A 22,666-nucleotide genomic window follows, 5' to 3' on the forward strand; every position below is an offset into this window, starting at 1 on the left:
GTCGCAGTCTGGAGCCTGGAAAAAAGTTGCCTACTCCGGAGCTCTTCCTTCGGGCGCTGCTCCCGGAGCAGGTGTTCGCCGTTCCCCAAAGCTCCAGTTCGCACTCCGCAAACCCAGGAACGCGCGCCTTGGTGATCCCGGAGCCGGGTGGCGCGGAGCCGCCTGCGCCCCGCGTGTGCTAGGACGCGCGGCGCAGGCTGGGGGCGCTGTGTCCTCGGCGAGGGGACCGAGTGGCCAGGCTGGACCCGCCTCTTTCCCCTCCCCGCCGGCCCGCCTGCCCGCCCCCCACGCGTCGTGTCGCGGGGAAGCCGGGCGGAGGCAGAGCGATCGGGCCACACGGCGCTCGGGTCCGCAGTGCACCGATCGCGCGGGACCGAGCCGGCTGGCACCCCCGGAGCGCGGAGCCGCAACCCTCCCCGGCTGCCTTTGTCTGAGAGCCGCGGGGCCAGGAAGCGCCGCTCTCCGGAGCCGGGGACGCGGCCGCCGCAGACGGTGACAGCTCCACCCTCCCTCGGCCCTCCCGGGCGGAGGGGCGACCGGGCCGGGCCCCTGATCGCCCGCGCCTGCAAGTCTGTGCACGAGGACCGATGCCCCCGCAGCAGGGGGACCCCGCGTTCTCCGGCCGCTGCGAGGCGCCGCCCGTGCCGCCCCGCCGGGAGCGCGGGGGACGCGGGGCGCGCGGAGTCGGGGCGCCGGGGGGCCGGGGGCGCGCGGCCGGCGCGGAGGGGCGCGGCGTCAAGTGCGTGCTGGTCGGCGACGGCGCGGTGGGCAAAACCAGCCTGGTGGTGAGCTACACCACCAACGGCTACCCCACCGAGTACATCCCCACCGCCTTCGACAACTTCTCGGGTGAGCAGGGGCCTGAGGCGGAGGGGTGCGGGGTCGGGAGGCACACGGAGGAGGGGGAAGCCCGCCGAGTGCGGAACGGTGGGAGACGCTTTTTTTTAAGGGTTGGGGTGGGAGCAGCTGGAGAACACTGCAACGTAGTGAGGAACCTTGAAACCAGAGCTTGGGGAGACGCAAACGGTGCCTTACGGAAAAAGCTGGCTTTGGCAACCATGGAACGGGGAGTTGAACAGGTGGAGTTTGGGTGCCAGTGTGCCACGCAGAACAGTTGCGTCCGCTCGGCGTCGCTGACGCCACCGGCCGGTTTCTAAGGACAGGTGATGCGCAGGTGCCTTCGCCCGCACCCGTTTCCTTCCTTGGGGCGCGTCTCCACACTTTAAAGAGCCGCCTTGGTGGCGCCAGAGAAGGCTGAGAAGGGCGTTGAACCCCAGACACGAACAGCCTCGACCTTCGGAGCCCGTTGGCTGTTGGCGATGGTCAGCGTGTCTCCCGAGAGGATCTCCTTCAGTTACCTAGGAAGACTCTTAATGTATGGAGTGCTCTGTTTTGTGGTTTGATCGACTTAAACATAATTCGTCCGTCGATCTTGATGTGTCAGATCTTGAATTTTTTTAAAAAAAGTTAAAATTCGCAAAAGCTAGTGAGAAATCAGTGCCTTACTAATCGAAAACATTGTCCTCTGTACCCACACTCCAAACCCCACCCCGCACACTTCCTTGATCTTTTTCGTAGTTCCTGATGGCAAAGTTGGGGTGTCTTTCAGTGCCTAGGGACCCTAGATAAAGGGTGTCCCGCTTGTGCTTTCCCATTAGAGCCTTGCCTCTTTTCCTCCCGCCCACAGCCAACTCCCATAAACATTTGTAAACAGTTGGAAAAGCGCTGCAGACCAAGACACACGCTGAGTGCTTGGCAAGCCTGCTGACTTGCCCAGGCGCAGCCCCTCCCCCTTACCCCAAAGGCTCTGATCCTGGTCAAAAGGTGGGCGCCCGAGTTCTTTTCCTTCCTTTTCTTTTCTAATCCTCTCTTTGAACTGACAGACCAAGATAAGAATGTCCTCTCTTATAAACAGGACCATGCGGGGCCTTGCCTGTGTTTGCACAAGTTCTCAAAACACAAGCTAGAGTTCCATGGCAAACCCTGAAAGTGGGGGAGCATTTCCCAAGGGGGAGGAGGAGAACAAAAACAACCTCATGATTTGTGAGAGTTGCCACCGATTGGAAACTGCAAGGTCGCGTCTCAATGACTAGCCTTCTAGCCTGCCCCCCCCTCCTTCCGTGATGTGTTAAGATCCTTTGAAAGGAGTGTGACAGGAAAATAAATCTTCCGGGGCTGGGAGCAAAGCACAGGGTCCTTCTGGGGGCACCATCAAAGAGCTCAGGGCTGGGAGCGATGGAGTGGATGGCCAGCTCTGGAAGGACAGCTTGTGTACAAAATCGCTTCCTCCACCAGCCTCCTGGCTCAAGTGATTAGACTTGGGAAAACAGTTGGAAGGCACCTGCTGACGGTCCTATTGGTCTTGTTTTGAAGCTGTGGTGTCCGTGGATGGGCGACCTGTGAGACTCCAGCTCTGTGACACCGCTGGTCAGGTCAGTATCATGTTACTGTGCTGGGTTGGGAACCGGCCCTTTCAAAGGTTTACAAACCACTGTTGATGTGCTTCCAAATGATTGTCACGGTAACTGGGTCACTCTGTAGCCTTGTGGAGTAGACCCGCCCTTGCTGCTGGTGCTGGCCCTCCCAACCCACCAAGTAGGATGAGCCAGAGTCTTCAAGGACTCTCCTTAACCAGGCATTCCCCATACCACTGATGGCAAAGTTGGGCTTTCCACCGAGAGCACATCAGTGAAGCTGTGTAATCGTTTATCAGAGTAAACAGGTGATATGATTATTTCATTGATGGTCTATGAGTCAGTTTTGTTTTAAAGATTTGTTTATTTGAAAGTCAGAGTTACAGGGAGAGAGAGAAAGAGAGAGAGAGTGTGTGTGAGTGAGCTACAGAGAGATCTTCTTTCTGCTGATTCATTCCCCAAATGGCAGTAACAGGTGGAGCTTGGTTGATCTAAAAGCCACGAGCCAGGGGCTTCTTCCTGGTCTTCTACATGAGTGCAGGGGCCCAAGCCCTCGGGTCATCCTCTGCTGCTTTCCCAGGCACATTAGCAGAGAGCTGGATCAGAAGTGAAGCACCTGGGACTGGAACTGGTGCCCCATGGGATGCTGGTGCACGCCAGACCAGAGTTTTCTTTATCTGTTACACTACCATGCTAGCCCCAAAGAGCCTGATATCTTAAGAAATTTGCTCAGAAAGAGATGGAACTTTTATCAGTAATATTAATATTTCTAAGCTAACAGCCAGTTGCCCAAGAAGCAAGGTGGCGGGTGGGGAGTTAGGAAAGAGAGAGTTGTCAGAGCAAGCCTAAGCTGCAGGCACAAATGGTTGGCACTCACTCCAGATCCTGAGCAAGGGCCAGGTGCTTGGAAGTTATAGCAAGGCAGTGATGGAGAGGTGTGGGATTGGCTTGTGACTTCCTGCTGGGTGTAACGTCACTCAGTGTAGACTGGCCTTGTGAGTACTCCCTTGGGGGACTGGAGTTTGCCAAAGTGACAGATAACATGCTAGGTGCTTTCCCAGCACGCTATAGAGTTTGCAAAGTGCTGGCAATTACTTTGGAGGCAGGTAAAAGTGCTGACCAGGGTAACCTCCTGAGGGTCAGGTTTCCTGATCTTAAAATATGGGCGGAGGAGCATCCCAGGTACGTAACAGCTACTAGGGGCGGGGACAGGAAAACATGAAGTCCAAAGATGCGGTTCCCAGGGCTCTCTTATAAGAAGGGAGCAGGCAGCTCAGCACCCCTACTGGATGTCACTGAGATGTCGTCGTTCCATCCCTGGACTCCCTGGCAGGTGCTGGCTGTCCACAAGGACATGACTTCCTGCTTCTGGAGTCTAGCATAGTGCCTGAAGCATTGCAGGGCTAGGGGAGGAAGGCTGGGTCCTCAGGGTGGTGACACAGACCATTGGCCTGCCATTCATTCAGCCCAGTTTGTGGGGAGGACAGACTGGTTGATGGCAGGGCAGCTCGTGGCAGAAATGTGACAAAGTACAGTAATTGCGATGCCTGGGGACACAGGCTGGTGGGCCTGGAAGGAAGACCTCTAAACAGAGGCTTCAAAGGAGAGTAGGATTTGGGGATTTTCACAAAAAACAAAAAAACAAAACCACTTGTTAAAAATGACTCAATTATCAGAAAGAATTAGACACTTTTGAAATGTTAGAAATACTTTCACAAAAACATTTGGAAGGGCTGGCACTGTGACACAAGTTAAGCCATTGCTTGAGGTGCTAGCTTCCCATATTGGAGCACTTTACTACTCTACTTCCAGGCAGCAGAAGATGGTCCAAGCACTTAGGTCCCTGCCACCCATATGAGAGATCTAGATGATGCTCCTGGTCCCCAGTTCAGCCAGGTCCAGATGTGGCTGGGGGTTGCCATTTGGGAAGTGACCCAATAGATTTTCCAGTTGCGTAACTAGGCAAGATGGTGGACATTTTCCACTCGCCCTTGTTCCTATCGGATAAGGTACCGTTTACAGGATTCGATGCAACACTTGATGAAGTTGACAGCCTCGAGTGAACATAGTTAGACTGGATGGAGGAAGCCAAAATACTTACTAAAGAAGGTGTTGCGCTGGGAGCAGAGAGGTAGACTTGCTGGTTGGATAAATATCTGGAGGTCGCTGCTTTTCTTTAATAGGCAGGCAAGTGGGTCTGTAAGATGCCAAAAGGGGTTTTTAACACTGGATTCACAGTCTCACTCAAATACAGAGGGATCAGAGAGAGCCTGATGACTTTAAGATATGTGGCTTTGGCATGAAAGAAAAGCTTGTTGCTGAAATGAGAGTAGCTCACTGCAGAATTGCCAATAGAAGCTGAAAATTCTCCAGCCCTTTGACTCATAAGGAGCTTGGGAACATCTTTATACTTCAAACAAAACACAAAAACCCTCAGGCTCATCTTGACCGAAGGGATGCTGCAGTCCAGCCCCAGTCTCAGTGCCTCAGCACCCTAAAGGGACCCTGTGGAACAGTCATGTGGCAGACGTGGCAAGTGCTTGCAAAGCACCTGGCCTTGGAACATGTTTGCTTGAGGGTGCGTTCCAGCTGGCCTCGGCATACATGTGTGGACTGTATTATTTCAGCAAATAGCCAAGATTTCTAGGCATTGTACAAGAGGTTTCATTTCTGTTTTGTTGCCCAGAGCCCTTAGCCAGCATTCCAAAGCCCAAGCACCTGGCTGGCCCCTGCACTGCCATGGCTTGCCTTTTCTTTCTTGTTTGGTAATAGAACTCCAGATTCCAGAGCACACCGGGAGCCACCTTCCAAGAGGGGCTGCCTGAAGACAAGGCTCCATTTTCTTTTCTTTTCCTTTTTTTTTTTTTAAGATGCATTCATTTATGTATTTTTAAATCTGAAAGGCAGATGTTACTGAGAGAGAAGGAGAGATAGGGAGGTGTTCCATCCACTGGTTCATTCCCCAAATGGTTGCAATGGCCAGAGCTGATCTGATCTGAAGCTGGGAGCCAGGAGCTTCAGGGTCTCCACATGGAGCGGGGTACCAAGGGGTGCAGAGTCCCAAGGCCTTGAGCCAATCCTCCACTGCTTTCCCAGGCCATAAGCAGGGAGCTGGATGGGAAGTGGAGCAACCAGGACATGAACCAGAACCCACATGGGATGCTAGTGCCACAGGGTAGTGGATCAGCCAGATACATCACCACTCTGGCCCCAGGACTTGGCTAATTCATGACCCTCTGAAAATGAGAGGGAGGGAGAGAGAGAGAGAAAGAGAAAGAGAGAGATGTTGTTGATGATTTGGAGTCCTGTGTCATTTGTTTACAATCAAACTCCCTTACCATACCTAGTCATAGAGTTGGTATTGAGTATGTTTTTCCAATAAATGAAGACTAAGAGCGCAAGGGTAGTTTATGTATAACCAACCAGAACTTACTTGACTTATTTCTCTAGGCTTTAAGGGGATGGTGGATATGCCCATTTTCTGTTTTTGTTTCTTTTTTGTAAAAAATCCATCCAGAGTGTTTATTGTATTTATTGTAGATGGTGGCGGCCTACGGTGTTGGCAGAGATAAAGAAAGGAAAAGGAATAAAGAGACAGTGAGGCAAGGAGGGCAAAGCAGGAGATAGAACCAGAATAAGGAGGCGGTAACTGGAGTGCATGAGCTGACACCAAGAAGGCCAGATTCCCCGCGTTTGCCAGAGACAGAGGCCCAGCCAAGCTCCTCAGCTCCATCCCTGGGTCTGTCCTTGTGTCTCCGGAACATGATTCTAGGTACCATGAGTGCTAGGTGCAGATGCAATGAAGTCGGCATCATTCACCATACAACTGTGTTGCTGAACTGGCCTGTGCCAGGGACAGGTTGGGGATGCAATCTGAATTTCAGTAGAATAGCTAATTACCAAGAGCCAACAGAGAAGTCTGAGTCCTTCTGGTGGAAGGCTAGGTAAAATTAAATTCATTTCTAAAACAGTGACTTGAAATACTTTTCCTATGATCAGGTGCAGATCTGATGCAAAACACAAACGCAGTTGGCAGTGTAAGGGCCATAGCTGGTCCTCAAAGCAGACTGCTGCTGCACCTGTCCAGATTCCTGGATCTCTGGGTGCATTTGGACAAGTGTCAGAGCTGCTGCTAAGATGTTGGTTCTTCCTTTGGTAGCCAGTGGCTTTGGATGACCTGCCAGCTCCTCCCAGGACAGATGTGAAACTGTTTTGCTGGTGAGGATGGATTTCAGAAATCTTTTTTTTTTTTTTTTTTGCTGCTCTGCTTGGTTGCAGGATGAGTTTGACAAGCTGAGGCCTCTGTGCTACACCAACACAGACATCTTCCTGCTGTGCTTCAGTGTTGTGAGCCCCTCGTCCTTCCAAAACGTCAGTGAGAAATGGGTGCCAGAGATCCGCTGCCACTGTCCCAAAGCCCCCATCATTCTAGTCGGAACACAGTCGGACCTCAGAGAAGATGTCAAAGTCCTCATTGAGCTGGACAAGTGCAAGGAGAAGCCAGTGCCGGAGGAGGCAGCTAAGCTGTGTGCCGAGGAAATCAAAGCCGCCTCCTACATTGAGTGCTCCGCTTTGACTCAGAAAAACCTCAAAGAGGTATTTGACGCGGCCATTGTTGCTGGGATTCAGTACTCAGACTCGCAGCAGCAGCCAAAGAAGTCTAAAAGTAGGACTCCGGACAAAGTGAAAAACCTTTCCAAGTCCTGGTGGAAGAAGTACTGCTGCTTTGTATGATGCCGCCAGACACCCAGAAAGGCTATTTTCAGATGAAATCCACATTAGAAGCTATATTAGCTGAAATAACTCATACTGTGTAGAACCAGGAGAGAATGAGAGAAAGAGAGAGAGAAGTGTGTGTGTGTGTGTGTGTGTGTGTGTGTGTGTGTGTGTGTGTGTTCTCAGAGTTCTCAATTTATGTCTTCTTCCTTGCCTTTACTTTTCCCGTTCGCTTGAACTTAGGGGATGACACACTTATGCAAGATGTTTTTGAAGTAAGTTAAGACTTTTTCATAACTCTGGAATTTAGTGCTTTAGAACTCTGGATTAATTTATATATAATATGAAAAAGGCACCTCAGAAGTGTATGTCACTAGAATGTCTAGAACAGCAAAGGTGGGGTTGTCTGGCTAACCCTCTGTTAATTAAGGGCTACTTAATGTACAGAGCATTGCGCACATGGATCAGCCATACTAATTACAGCTGGTAACTTTGAAACACTATACAAACCATATCTTTTCCTTTGAGAACAAAAGTAGGAGGAAAAAAAAGCATGAGACCTCTGCCTGACAAAATCTTAGTCACTTCTGTCATTTCATAATATCCAGTTCCTTAAGATTTAAAAACAAGCAACAAAAACATCCTACTGTGTAGACCAAAAAGGAGACATGTCCATTGTTGTTTTTTTCTCCTGAATCCAGCTTGTGCTGCTATTGTGTGAACATAATCAAAATTAGGCACAGTGTGGAGGAAAGCTAGTGGGGTCCCATATTTCCTTTAGTGGAGATCGGAATGTGTTGTTTGCTTTCACCACTGCAACAGGTGCAGCGAGCTGCCTAACTCCCAGGTGACTCAAGCACTGAGGTCCATCTGTTGGGAGTATCTAAAACTTTGTTACATTGTGCCAGAAAGTGAGCATCCTTGAAAGACCAGTAGCAAGTATTTCTGGGACATGGGCATCTTCTTTGTTATGTCAGACAGAATGTGCTTTCAACACACACACACACACACACAGGCATGGATGTGTGCAAGTCTATGCTGCTGATGCAGCTCACAAATAAGAACAGGAAATAAGCTGGGAAGAGTGTAGCCGTAGAACAGATATTAAGCAGCTCGGTTTCTTCTTGCTAAACATTTTTATTATACCGTAGATATGATTTTAAGTACATCTGAATTTACATATTTTTGAGGCCATTTTAATAAGTACAATGAACATCTCTTGAATCCTGCTAGACCAGCCAATTCGGTTTGTTGGTGGCTCTCAGGGCAGTGCCAGCAGAGAATGCTGGGTGCCAAGAGGCTGACCACATACACACCTTGACCATGACCCCCACTTTGAAGAGCCTTTTTACTGTGGACAGTCAGAAAACTGTGACTACAAATCATTCCTGAAGGTAGAAGGTTTTAGGGCTGGATCATGAGGACAAAAGAGTGGGTGATCTTATCGAGGACTGCTTCTGAGTTGCCACAAGGTAATCAGAGTAAGTTACAATGTCAGGATTGCTGGGAGCACAGCAGAATCGCCAAAGTCATTGCCATAACTCGCTAAGAAAATCTCAGTAGAGCCAGTGGGTAGAAGAGCTTTTAATCTCTGTGCTTTTGTGTTGCCTTTTCTTTAATATTTAAAAAAAAATCAAGTTGTGATTTTCAATAGAAAAAAATGAACAATCATCTAGATTAGGGGTTTCTTTTATTTCTGTTAGTAAATGAAACAACTTTATTTTAAAAAAGGTTAGCCTTCAAACCATCAAAATACAGTTTGCTAGTGATTTTCCGGCACATTGAAGTATATACCATGATTTCATGAAGCATTTAGTTATGCCCTGAGTGAACAGAATTACTCAACTTGCAGTGCCTGGTTTGTCTATGTGTGGAAAGCTAAGCTTCCTACCCAGGCTGTGGGCAGAAGTGAGGGAGGAGGGAATGACTTCTCCTAAAACTAAGTAAATCCTAAATATTGTATCAAAGGTTGATGTCCTGGAGTACAAGGCAAATTCACTTTTGAAGGTCAGACACAAAATTTGAAAGCAGTTGTACGTATGGTGAAGGGGGCCACACTCGGTCCTCCCAGGGCAGGCTGGTTGGCCACCTCTGCCTTTAGGCCACAGGTGGGCAATAGTGAGGGACACTATTCTGAAAGCTTTACTCAAGCAACTTTCTTATATATCCTGGTCCATTAGTGCTAAAAAATCCAGAGGGGTTAGCATTAAATACAACTATTGTTCACCGCGTTGCTCCGATTTTTAGAATAGCAAAGGTACTTGAGCTTTCCCTTCTGGTTTTGTTTGTTAACTTCCATATGGGGATTGGAGCCGAACATCTATGAAGTGTGTGCTTGAGTTAAATATGAACTTGGCTTACCTCAAAGCTCAAAACCTGTTCAACTTGCGGCTTGTTACTGCAGAAACTGTTGTGTGAAAGAATTGTTCTTTGGAGAATACCATCTCAGCTTAACTCGATGGTCAATGTCATAACTGAAAAAGCTGTTATCTCCTTTCACCATGTATGTAGAAGTGCATCTCTTAGCCTTGCTGTCTGCCTGATAGGCCTGAGAGCCTTTGCCCAGGTAATACACAAGCCAAAATGAGGACAGCCTTCTCTCCAGACTCTTGTAACCTGGTGGCCTTACCAAGTTGTACTTTGTTTTTTAAACTTACATAATGTTGCGCAAAATGTTGTACTTCAAATGCTATAATGTTATAAATGAAGTGATATGAAATAAATTCTCACTGATGGCTGTAGCTGTTCTTGCTTTTTCCACTAAAGAAGTTTGTTACAAGTTGTTGTAGCTTTTTGTCACAAAGTGTCTGAGAGACGCTTCAATGAAAGCATGTTTATGTTGGCTTATGGTTTTGTAGGTCCTCTGTCTCAGATCACCCAAGTCTCCTTTGCCATCCAGGAAAACCAGAGGATGGCAATGACCCTGTGCTCCCAGAGGAAGGATTGTGTGGAGAGCTGGAACACAGAGAGAATAGTCAGGCCCAGCTGGAGTTTCACAACCAGCTCTTACAACAACTTCCTTCCCAGGACCCGAAAGGGCTCCCCCTGAGGCCTACCTCCCAGATACTGTGATTGGATGGTTTCTGTCATAGTAATATCATTTTATGATGAAGATTTAACATCTGCATGAATTTGGGAGCCATTTCCTATTCGGATTGTAGCAGAAGTGAATAAAATTTAAGTTACATTTTGAAACGGCCACCAGTTGGGAAGCTTCTTAGAGTGCCTCAGAGATGCTCTGGGAATTTGCCCCCACCAGTGTTAAACAATCAGGATTCTGCCAGTTCTGGGATCATGGCCTCATAAGCATTCCCTGATGGATTCCTGGCAGACTGTGTTGGCAGCCCGGTGTTCTGGAAGGAGTGTGATTCTCAGAGCCAGGCCCAGAGAAGAACTTAGTGTGCGGGAAATCACCTGAGCTCCAAGTATCAGTTCCCGCCAGTGTGAGCAGTTGTATCTGAGCCCTCAAAGTCATGTGATTTGTAGATCCTCGTAGAAGAGGTGGGAAGTCTATGGTTCCATGATCCAGCTGTATGTAGTACAGGATTCCTTTTGTCCTGAAGGCACTGGGAGCTACTGGCATGTGATTTCATCAGGTTCTGGAAGTAAGTACACATTACAGCATGAGGCTATAGCCTTTATTCCAGAGACTCCAAAGAAATAAACCCACGAAGATGACCACTCTGAAGAGCTGAAAGTCACCTTGCTTCCACCCTCGCACCTCAAGGTGGTCAAGAAGGAAGGCTGCACTTGCTCGCTTCCTTTCTGTGTTGGATCAGAAACTAGGCCTACAACCCTCGTGAACACCCAGGAGACATTCAGCCACAGTAGCTGGGAATATTTTTCAGAAAGCAACTAAGGCAGACTTCCGCATATGAACAGAGAAGTTAGAAACTCACTGATTGCCTGGCTCTCAGAAGCCTCAAGGTGACCATTTGGATCCCTGACCTACCTGTCTTATCTGGGATGGGCCTTCCCAGTACACACTGACATAGTGCTATATCCATACAAGGTAGCTGCAGGTGTGTGTCACTGAGACATTTTCAGGACCTGAAGGAGGGAAGAGAATGGAAAGCACCTGAGGAAAAGTTTCTGAAATGTAAGGAGGCAACAAAGTCCAGAGGCAGAAGTGAACCTTATGGACTGATCTAAACACAACGGGAGAACAGAGAGAGAAGACAGAGATGATGTCAGGAAGGTGATGACATCACCGAGTGACCGTGACATCAGGGCCAGCAGGAGGCCCAAGCCAAGCAAGTGACGGGGAGAAAAGGGTGGAGAGGCTGGGTTCTGGAGTAAGGCTCTTTAATTCTGAATCTTTGCCACTTGCTGGTTTTCATCCCTTAAACTCCTCCATTTTCTAACCTCTAAAGGGGATCCCTAAAGTGTTGAAGAAAGGCTTCAACAGGGCCTTGGCTATAAAGTGCTGGTGTGTGCTAAGCTTTCAGTGCGTGTCTACTCTAGTTGCTTGTCTTAATAGACCTGATCAATGATCCCCTTGCCTTTCCATCATCACAGCGTGATCCTCAGTCAGCACTCCGGTTCCTGCCTCTTACCTGCTGAGGAGTTGATTGACTTCTAATGATTTTCATCTTCATCTCATATAAATTTTATGAAGCAGGTAATTTTTGCAGCTGCTTACATTTTCATTTTCTGATTCCAAAAGTTGGCCAGGCTGGCTCAGGGGATTCAGTCTGAATCCAGTGTGCTAAGGAGGTTTAAAGGTCAGTGGGCAAGGCAGCAGCAGCACAGGCATTGCGTGGAAGTTGTAGTTCTGCTGCATTCCCTAACCCTCTGCTGTCCCGTGACTCCTGTCATCTAAGAAGTTCTTGCTCCAGAGTAGCACATTCTTAACATTTTTACAATCGTTTATCAGTCTTAGTCACTCAACTAAAGTTTTCCCTGTTGTTTAGTACAGTGTACAATCTTAACAGTAAAACCAAGTCTTAAAGAGGCATAGTTTCCTTACAACAAACATGTGCAGCTGGGAGCTGGGTACTTCAAAGGTGGACACGTCCTGAGGCACAGTTTGCCTGTGGTCCTATCCTGTCCCTCAATGTTGCTTAAAATTGAACTCAGTTCGTGCAACAGTCTTCCCCGGATACTATAGCAAATGTGTACCAACCCCATGGCTTCAACAGCACACACTTGCTCCTTTCTAGTTCTGGAGGTGTGTGGTCCAACATGGGTCTCACAAGAGAATTAGCAGCACCTCTTGATTTCCCAGAGAAGCTACAGGGGAGTATATTTTCTTTTTTCAGCGTCTAGAGCCCACTTGTATTCCTTGGCTTAGGTCTTCCACCACCATCAAAGCCAGCGATGGCCGGTCCAGTCAAAGCTACCTCCCTCTTCCACATTGAAATACTCTATTATATATCAGGCCTGCCTGGAAAATCCAGGGTAATTTCTCCACTTGAAAACCAGGCAATTAACAAGCTTTAATCCCATCAGCTACTTTAATTTCCCTTGGCCATTTAGAATGTGGGCATTTGGGAGCCATTCTCTTGCTGACCACACTCAGCCTTCTCTGAGTGGAGTTCCCTGCAGCTGTTTGAGGAAATCCAAGCAGCCCTGGTCTGCTGCTCTGCCTCCTTGGCTTCATCACTACATTGATTTGTAAGTGGACAAAAACTTCTCCTGCTCTGCCACATGAAATTTGGGTGCATGCAAGCACAATGAAAATTGACAAAGAATAGTCCTGGGTGTTTGTGTTTGTGATGACAATGTATAATTATGGAGTGTGTGTGTGTGTGTGTTGCTGTGTGAGATTGTGTGTATCTGTGATGATTTGTGGATGTCGTATTTATGTGTAGCTGTACATTTTGTGTGTTGTTGTATGTGTTATGCATGTAGATGTATGTAGCTGTATGTACCTCTGTGTGAGATTATGTGTGTGCATGTGAAAGAGAGGCTATGACGATCTCCTTTGTTGGTAACAGTTGAGCCTAAGGAAGACAGCTGTCACCACAAATGTGAAAATCACAGAGTTGAGGTATCCTTTCATGCACACGTACATGATTACATGAACACAGAAAAGAACTAGGTGAAGTATCCTAGTGAGATATTTGATGGAACAGGACTTGGGAGGTTCTCTATACAAATGTTAGGAGGGAGGACACGCGGCAGTCAGCCGCAGCCCCGGCCAGGCCATTGCTGGGAGTAGTCTCAGCCTTTGAATATTTCTGGTGCATTGAGATGGATGTGGTCTTGTTTTACCACAGTGTCACTCAATAGCCAGGTCTCCTGTCTCTCCAAATTCTTCAAAACACCAGAAGTCTCTTTATGAAGATCTGGCATCCTGGAGAAAAGTGCTCAGTTCCTATCAACACCATGGGCCCACCCTGCGTGAGACATGCTTTCTCATACTACATTTGGAAAGTGGCTTATGACTAAAATTTGGCTTGAATTTGAGTCCGAAAAATGTCAGTATGACTATTTTACATCTTTGCACAGCTCTGCACAAAGATGGAGAAACAATCTCCATATGGACGCATATTGCATTTCTTCTCTCACCACTATTGATGTGACATCAATTTAGTCTATGTTGGTTGCTATTATGAAAAGTATTTCCAGCAGAAGATGTATCCTGACAGTCAAAGAATGCTACTTTGGAAGGTTTAAATTTACACCCAGAATTAGTAGAACTCAGATATTTTAATATAGCCTTTAGTGTACAAGCTTTCAGATAAAGCTCTTGAGTCGATAACAGTTTGAGAAATTTGACACAATATTTGATTTGGGGTTTAAGACAAGTACCAATATTGTATCTGGCTAATGGTTGGGCCAGAGCCTATGCGAAGTCAGAAGCCAGAAACCTCCTCCAAGTCTCCCATGTGGTTACAATGTCCCAAAAATTCAGCCTATCATCCTCTGCCTTCTCAGATCATAAGCAGGAAGCTAAATGGGAAGTGGAATAGCCAAGATACAAACTGGTTCCCATACAGAATGCTGGTGCTTCAAGGTAGAGGATTAGCCAGTTGAGCCAACATGCCAGCCCAATTATCAAGAATTTTTAAGAGTGAATTTCATAGTATAACCAAAAAGAGTTGTGTTTTTGTTTGTTTGTTTTCCAAGTTTCCCAATATGTTTGGTGAAAATTTCCAAGGGGTGGTTTGGCCAACTAATGCAATAATGATGAAAACCTCAATTAAGAATGCCTCATTTTTCTGGGATAGCATTATGGTGTAGTGGGTTAAACTGCTGTCCACAATGCTCTCATTCTGTAAGGACATCAGTTTTAAATTTTTGAATTTTATGGTACAATTTCATAGAGACTGGGATTCTCCCCCGTCCCCCTGAACTCCCACCCCCTGTCAGATTGTCCTTACATTGCTTCAGCAGTATAGTCCTTCATAAGTCATGATTCAATTAGTCTGTTATTTAAATGTGCCCCAACATTGCTGTTACAGACAATGTCAGACAGTCCAGCATCCCATTGTCTACACATGTCCAACAGTTTCACAGAAGTCCATCTTTGATTTAGAAGCAGCGATGCATATTGCATTGTATCCCCACATCTGGAAATGGTAGCCTCTTATTACTCCATCACTATACATTCTCATAAATGAGAAGCCATGAAATAAGGTAAACAACTGATATGAATTAGAATAACAACAATCTTTTTTAACAGTAGTGTACTTTCTTCACTATTATAACTATCGTGAATTTTCTTTTTTGACATTAATATTATGGCAGCTGGGATTGTGTGGTTTCAGAATTTTGGTCCAGACTCGCTCTTGTGTACAACTGGATTCACAGTCTGTGCTTCTGCTGATGACAGGTGTGTTAGTCAGGGTCTGGAGGTTCAAAGGCTGAGACAGTATGTTACCTACACTCCTCACTGGCTTTGAGGGACGTGTGTGGTGTACTTACAGTGAGTGAAGAATGGCACCTCGCTCAGTGTGGAGAGACAGTTGGCAGAGCTGGAAGTTGGATGCTCCTTTGGGCAACACATCTACTCCTTCCTCTCGCCCCCGAGCAAAAGGGACAGAATTGAGCTTGTCTTTGAACACATGGAGCAAGCAGAGCAAGCATGCTTATAGTGCGATGGGTGTTTGGTGCAGCAATTAAGATACCCCTTGGGATGCTGGCATCCCATCTGGGAGAGTTTAGGTTTGAGCTAGCTAGCTGAGAATGCTCACTCAGGGAGGCAGCATGGGATGGGTGTCAGTACTGGGGTCTGTGCTACCCAATAGCAGACCTGGATTGAGTACCAGGTTCCTGACTTGAACTTCATCCAGCCCTGGCTATGAGGAGCACTCACGGAGTGAATCAGCAGAAGGAAAATCTCTCTCTCCCTCCTTCCCACTCTCCTTCCCTTTCTTTTTTATCTGTGTTTCTGTCTACTTTTCGAATTAATAAATACTTTAAAATAAAACCTTCTATTACAATTATTTCTATCAATAGTAGAGTTGTACAAGAACTGAAATGACTCCCAGCTTTCCATCCCTAGGCACTTCCCAAAGCTGCAGCATGGCCTGCAGAGCTCCTGGCTTCATTTCCCTTGCTGACCCTCTCCCTCCCGAAGGATACTGTCTGACACTGACTACTGTTGTTCTTTGCCTTGTCTTCTGTCTCGTCATACATTTGAGACATGGTTCACTTTTCTCTCGCAGGCAGTGTGTAATACGCCCACATTTAGAATTTAAACAACAGTGATTGCTCTAGGACCAGAGTGCCACAGAGACACTACATGGTATAGAGCTTAGAGTATGCACAGCAGTCCTGCCTTGGCCACTGACAGCTCTACGTCTTCAGAACACACTGTCAATTTTCTCCATTTAACCAGGAGCTGAAGCTATGAAACCTCCAATACTCCTTCTCTGTAGTTTTTAGGTGATCATAATTCATGTTGCTTTTGACCTCTACAGGCTTAGGATTTCTTCACCTTAAGAAATTCAAAACTCTCAATAAACTGCTGATTGAGAAAAACAATGTCTGGAGACCACTGGGCTAGGCATGATCTGGAAACCTGGCTCAGCTGGCCATGAGCTCATGGTCAGGAATCTACCAGCAGCAGCCATACAGACACATAGCACAGAGCTCTTCCATAGAGCACAGCAGGTCAAGTCCATCTTCTTCCTAAGAAGATAGGAAATTTTTCTGAGGAGTTTACTGAGTGGAAGCTTTACTCATCAAAATGTTATTAATATGAAGAAGAAAAAAATAGAGGAAGAGGAGTTGAATCATACAAAATAGAGATAATAACGAAGCCAACTGATGAGTGTTGAGTTTTTTTTTTTTTTGGTTGTTATCTGCAACAGGCTGACAATGTGTACCTTTATGTGCACATGAGTGTGATAAGTGATGCACAGCATCCTTGCCCTTCCAGAACTTCCACCTCTGCATCTGGAAGGACGTCTGGAGATAACTGTATTTCTCCTTGAACTTGGAGTTCCCACTGAGCTTTCCCAAGCTAATTGGTTTCTCTCGGGGAGCCAGAGTCATCTCTTAATGACTCATCCATAATTGACTTTTTAACAATTAAGTACAGCCTTCAACCACAAATATGCTACGATTTAAACAGCATGATTATGCCAAAGATGTCTCAGTTCTCCACACATGTTAGCTAGAGATATTTTACTCTTGCCAGTCCTGAAAGAGCTCAACAACCAAGGCCTTAGAAATATTGGTGAAGTTGCCATGCAGATGGCTTTTATGGTCAGCGATTGAAAAATGGGTAATAAGAACATCAGGCTTAGAAAGAAGCTACACTTGGGAGTGACCATTAACAGTTATTGAGTTTAGCCCTTTTCAACCGTAAAATTACTAAAGTCTCATTATAGGAATACTAGAAAAACAGGACGCTAGAAAGAACGGGGAAAGCAATCACAGTCCCATCTATAATGACAGGTACTATTATATTTTCACATTGTTATCTCAATACTTTTTTGGCATGATTAATGTTCCTGCCTCACTCTGCTCCTTCCCCTGCCTACTTAGTATTAGGTACGTTTTGGAGGTATTACTCAGCCAGAGGTGAGGCAGTCTGCTCAGAACTTTATGCATTCCACAGAAATGATCTTGCCCTTCTTGTGTCGTATGGGAAGTTCAGGAATCGCCTTCTTCTTAGACTTCACATTTTGGATGAAATATGAACTCTGACTTTTGTTTTTTTTTAAAAGGATTTGTTTCTTTTTATCTAGGAAAAGTAAGATTTGCAGAGAGAAAGGTAGACAGAGACATCTTCTAGCAACTGGTTTACTCCCCACAAGGGCACAATGGCTGGGACTGGGCCAGACAGAAGTCAAGATCCAGGAGTTTTTTTTAAAAATGTACTTGTTTTGTTTAAAAGCTAGAGTTACACAGAGAGAAGGAGAGACAGAGGAGCTTCCCTCTGCTGGTTCATTCCCCCAAATGGTCACAAAGTTTCGTTTTGGGCTAATCCAAAGCTGGGAGTTTGGAGCTTCTTCTGGGTCTCCTTGAGGGTACAGGAGTCCAAATTTTGGGGCCATTAACAGGGAGGCTGAATTATAAGTAGAACAGCGAGGACTTGAACTGGAGTCCATATGGGTTGACAGGGCTGCAAGAAAAGGATTGGCCTGAGGAGCCACCACACCAGCCCCAAGAAGGGCATTTCATCCTCACAGAAAAGAATGTCTCAGCATTGGCATTGTGAGGCTGTGGGTTAAAATATAGGCTGAAGTGCTGGCATCTCCTATGGCCAGTGGTTTGTATCTCAGCTGTTCCACTTCTGATCTGGCTCTCTATTAATGTCTTTGGGAAAGCATCAGAAGATGGCTCAAGTCCCTGGATCCCTGCATCCTGATTCAGTCCCATTGTTGAAGCCATTTAGGGAGTTAACCGGTAAATGGAAGATCTGTCTCTCTCTTCCTGTAACTCTGTCTACCAAATAAAAGAAGCATAATTATGCTGAAGATGTTTCACATGTCCTCATCATTGTCCCAGTTGGGAGCTCCCTGCATCTGTAACAACAAAGCTCAAACAGAGAAGGTAAGGAGCAGGAACAAATCAGAAACAAACAAACCAACAAAATGGAGCCCAGATCACGAAGTTCCTGAGGCCCAGTGTTCTGCATCTCCAGTTATGGAAGCCAATAAAATTCTATGGTATAATCCCTCTTGAGAAAACCTTTCTAGTGTGCACTGCCAAGAGTATGTTAACTTTTACATAATGTTCCTCTTTCTCCCACTCTCAAACAGCACTCACACAAATTAGCTTTATACTAGAAATTTTCTGGAGCTGTTGGGTTTATATCCCAGAGCCATAAATCACATGATTTAATACTGAATATTGCAGATAACACTTTTCTTCTGCTATTTATGTAAACATTTTAAAATTATTATTTTCGGACATGTGGAGCCAATAGTGGAGCTTAATAGTGAACTTTTGCCTCTGAGGACCTGCTGGCAATACTGTGGGGAGATTACAGGGGTGTTTGAAGAGTGTGCTCCCAAGATGTAAAAACTGCATATGGAACAGCTCTGCAGCGAAATAATCACCAGAAACAGGACGCAAATGGTGCTGTCAGGAGGCGCATGTAGCTCCAAGTCTTCAAGTTCTACAAGCTCTGAGAGGATGTGCTCGCCTCGGGGGAAGATAACAGTTGTAGATGGCTTTATTTCCTCTAAAGGTCTTACGTGCTCTCTTGGAGGCTTGCGGACAGTGAAGGAGAACATTGACAGTTCTTGCCCACAAGGGGCTCATGGCTCAAATATGAATTGGGTATTGTACATGCGAACTCCACCAAGAGTAGGAGCCACAAGGCTTCACAATCCAGAGCTCCGGGACTGTAGCATTCACATATTTTTTTAAAAAAAGATTTCTATTATTTAGTTGAAAGGCAGAGTTACAGAGAAAAAGAAACAAACAAAAAAATCTTTCACCTGCTGATTCACTCCTTAGATGACTGCAATGGTCAGGGCTGGGCCACATGAAAGCTGAGAATCAAGAACTTCATCTGGATCTCCTATGTGGGTGCAGGAGTCTTGGGACTTGGGCCATTTTCTGTAGCTTTCCCAGGCAGGGAGCTGGGTTAAAGCAGCCAGGACTCAAGCTAGTGCCTGACCATGTGGGACGCCAGCCTCACAGGTGATGAGTTTATCCACTATGCCACAACGCTCACCCCAGAGTTTATATTTTTGAAGGGTAGAAATGCTGTTTGATTTTCAAAGCTCTAGGGGAGCTCCCCTAGGGTGCTGACACGTGTGTGTTTTTCAATGTGCGGATGTGGGGACAGGAAGGATCCTGCCCTCATTTTCCCTTCCATCCCAGCTCTTGCAACCAAGGTCCTGGTTGTGTATCCCACCCTGAGACCGAACATAAACAAAGGATGAGCTCACTCCAGAAAGACTGTGGAGGAGGGAGGAGGAGAAAGCGATAAATAAGCAGATTTTGGGTCTTGCCATGTATCTTGGCAGGGCTCACCCAAGTTTTCTCCCCTACACTGCCCTCCAATCTGGTGAGAAACTTTATCTGTGTGTGTTTTAGAGATCAGAGAACCAAGGCCCGAGTTTAAAAAAGTGACTACAGTAGTGACACAGAGTATAGGGGGCGAGGGTGCTTTCACCAGTCCTATCTAACTCTAAAATGTACCCTGCTCCTTTGACTGACCACTGCTCCTCAGTTGCATGCTTAAGAGGGAGGAATGAAATGTGATGCTGGATCAGAAGAAACACCTCAAGGAATACTAATTAGAACAAGCAAAAAAAAAAATTAAATATATTATTAAGCACAGACCAAACATTTGCCAGACTAAGGATACATTGTCTCCCCTTCTCTGTGGTGAATGTGTTCCAGGACTCCTACCAGATGGCTGAAACTGGAAAGTATCAAACCATATAAATATGTGAATTTTTTTTCCTATATGTCATAAAGTTGGTTCTGGTACCCATCCTTTTGTGTTTTGTGCCTGTTAACAGTAATGCGTTGGCATTACTGTTCTTGCATGTTGGTGTCATTATTAAAGAAAGAAGAGATTGGATGAATACAAGTCCCATGGTACTGCTACAGTGAATGTGATTATCAAGAGGGCCACCAAGTGACCAATAGGGAGGTAGCAGACATAGTGCAGATATGTTGAACAAAAACACCATTCACATCCTGGGCAGGATGGAGCAGGGAGTTATTCAGAACAGAATGCAATTCAAAACATGTGAATGGCTTATGTCTGGAATGTTCCACTTAATAATCAAACTATGGTTAACTGTGGGGAACTGACACCATGGAAAGCAAAACTGGACTGGAGTAGTGAGAAACTTTCATCAGTCAGAGTTTGTTGCAGGAATAGATATCACTAGATGTTTCTTAAATAGAAATGCATTTTAAGACATGAGAATTAAGTGCTTATACAACAACTAAAAGAGCTTGAGGGGTGACCTTCAGCTTGGAATTCCAGGAATGACTCTAAGAACTTTGCAGAATGGGCTCAACTTTACACAGCCATGGGAGCCAGAACTTCCATTTACAAATCAGAGATTTGGTGCCACTTGCCTAATTACCTATTAACACTCCACACTGGGAGAAGTAGTTCTGGAATACAGGCGTTTGAGTAGTTCCTGCCACAGTTGCTTCTTAAATCCCAAGACATTGGAGATCTTAGCTGCAAGGGAGTCTGAAATATGTGGTTTGTGATCTTCCAGAATTTCATGATGAGAAATACCCCGCAGAAGGATGGAGTAAGCCAATCACCAGCATGTAGGAAAGCTCTGTGATTTCATGTGTTCCCACCAGCAGATAAAGGCGTTCATATTTGTTGTAGGGGCAAAATACGCTGAATGTCTGCTGTGTTCTCTCAACAGCTTCTTGATTGAGGCATGTTAAAGTTATTTCTCTAAAAGCCTGCTTCATAAGGAATCATAATTCAGACAATGTCAGACAGTCCAGCATCCCATTGTCTACACATGTCCAACAGTTTCATTGGAATCCATCTTAGGGACTACACTATTGTAACAAAATGGAAATAATCTGAGGGCTGGTGGGAGTTTGTGGGGGGTAATCCCAGCCTATACGAAATTGTACCACACAATTCAAAATTCAAAATAAAAATATATTAAAGCTGAAAAAAAGCCTGCTTCATGCATTTGTGTGCCACAAGTACTTTATTCAGGATTTAGGAACCTTGTCTTATAACAAAGAGGCCTTGTCTCTGGGTTGGGAGCTTAGGTAGGTGGCAGGAGCAGCCTGTGAGGCTTTGAGGAGGGAAGAATCTGAGTTGCTGTTGCCTTGGGAAGTCTGACTCTGCTGAGCCCAATTGCAGGCAGGCAGGGCTTATGTGCTTCTGGATCCAGCATTCCCGGAAGCAGTTTTTGCATCATATTTTGAGGGTATTTCTGCGAGATCTGGAAATGGGTTATTGGCCACTTTCCTTTTTGCCATATTTTGTCATGATTCCTGGGAGAGAAGACATTCCAGTTGGAAGTCACTTTCCTTTTCATGCTTTATGAAGTAACTGTCAGAAACAGCTCCTGTTGACCCTCATCCTATGGCCAACGTTCCAGGGCTGGCAGGTGGCTTCACATCGGGCTGAGGTTCTTGCAGCTCTGTCTCTCTAGGAGAGATATAAATGGCATCCCATAAACAATTGTCATTCAACAACTTAATCAGATTCTGTTTCCTTAGGTCCAATGTTTTTTTTTTTTTTAAAGATTTATTTTTATTATTTTTTCATTGGAAAGGCGGATATACAGAGAGGAGAGACAGAGAGGAAGATCTTCCGTCCGATGATTCACTCCCCAAGTGAGCGCAACGGCCGATACTATGCCGGTCCGAAGCCAGGAGCCTCTTCCGGGTCTCCCACGCGGGTGCAGGTTCCCAAAGCTTTGGGCCGTCCTCAACTGCTTTCCCAGGCCACAAGCAGGGAGCTGGAAGGGAAGCGGGGCTGCCGGGATTAGAACCGGCGCCCATATGGGATCCCGGGGGTGCAAGGCGAGGACCTTTAACCACTTGCGCCACCGCGCCGGGCCCCCTTAGGTCCAATGTTAAAAGGAAATTCAAATTTAAGCTGGCTTCCACACAGACACATTGAACTAGGGAATGGGTTGTATAGGGCTGTATTAGTGACCAAACCTTCCCTTGGTACTTTGTCAATGAGGCCAGTGAACAGGAAGAAACCAGGTCCTACGGTGGAGGGACCAGAAAATTGATAACACCTGTTATGCCATGCTCCCCTCCCCAACCTGATGATTTTGTGACTCATAAATACGTTGCTGGGCTGAGAATAAAAGACAGCTTCAATTCCATGTAGAGCTGGCAAGAGGATCAGGAAACATTACTTTCCAAGAGTTGAAGCAATGAGCCCACACAGCTCAGCTGCTCAGATGGTAGGTGTAATTTGATCTCTGCATCATTTTTTTTTTTAATTTAGTTTTATTTTTGTCAGAAAGTCGGTCAAACACACAGAGGAGAAGAGACAAAGAGGGAGATCTTCGGTCAGTTGATTCACTCCCCAAGTGGCCACAATGGCTGGAGCTGAGCCAAATTGAAGCCAGAAGCCTCTTCCAGGTCTCCTACACAGGTGCAGGGTCCCAAATCTTTGGGCTTTCTTTGACTGCTTTCCCAGGCCACAAGCAGGGAGC

At 46.2% G+C, this 22,666-nt stretch overlaps 1 protein-coding gene and 1 long non-coding RNA gene across 2 annotated transcripts; one reads left to right on the forward strand and one right to left on the reverse strand.

Moving 5' to 3' along the window:
• Positions 1-335: 335 nt before the first annotated feature.
• RHOU (ras homolog family member U) lies at positions 336-9,871 on the forward strand. Its single transcript, XM_040968089.1, has 3 exons — positions 336-849; positions 2,374-2,432; positions 6,693-9,871. The coding sequence occupies exons 1-3, from the start codon at positions 588-590 to the stop codon at positions 7,146-7,148; spliced, it is 777 nt and encodes a 258-aa protein (XP_040824023.1). The 5' UTR covers positions 336-587; the 3' UTR covers positions 7,149-9,871.
• A 534-nt stretch (positions 9,872-10,405) lies between these two features.
• On the reverse strand, positions 10,406-11,792 carry LOC121147931. Its single transcript, XR_005882486.1, has 3 exons — positions 11,687-11,792; positions 11,083-11,180; positions 10,406-10,729 (listed from the first exon to the last, which is right to left on the reverse strand). It is a non-coding gene; the product is annotated as an uncharacterized LOC121147931 (long non-coding RNA).
• Positions 11,793-22,666: the final 10,874 nt, after the last annotated feature.

The sequence above is a fragment of the Ochotona curzoniae genome, unplaced genomic scaffold, assembly GCF_017591425.1.
Source record: "Ochotona curzoniae isolate NIBS_2020 unplaced genomic scaffold, NIBS_Ocur_1.0 scaffold_4683, whole genome shotgun sequence".
Taxonomy (NCBI): Eukaryota; Metazoa; Chordata; class Mammalia; order Lagomorpha; family Ochotonidae; genus Ochotona; species Ochotona curzoniae.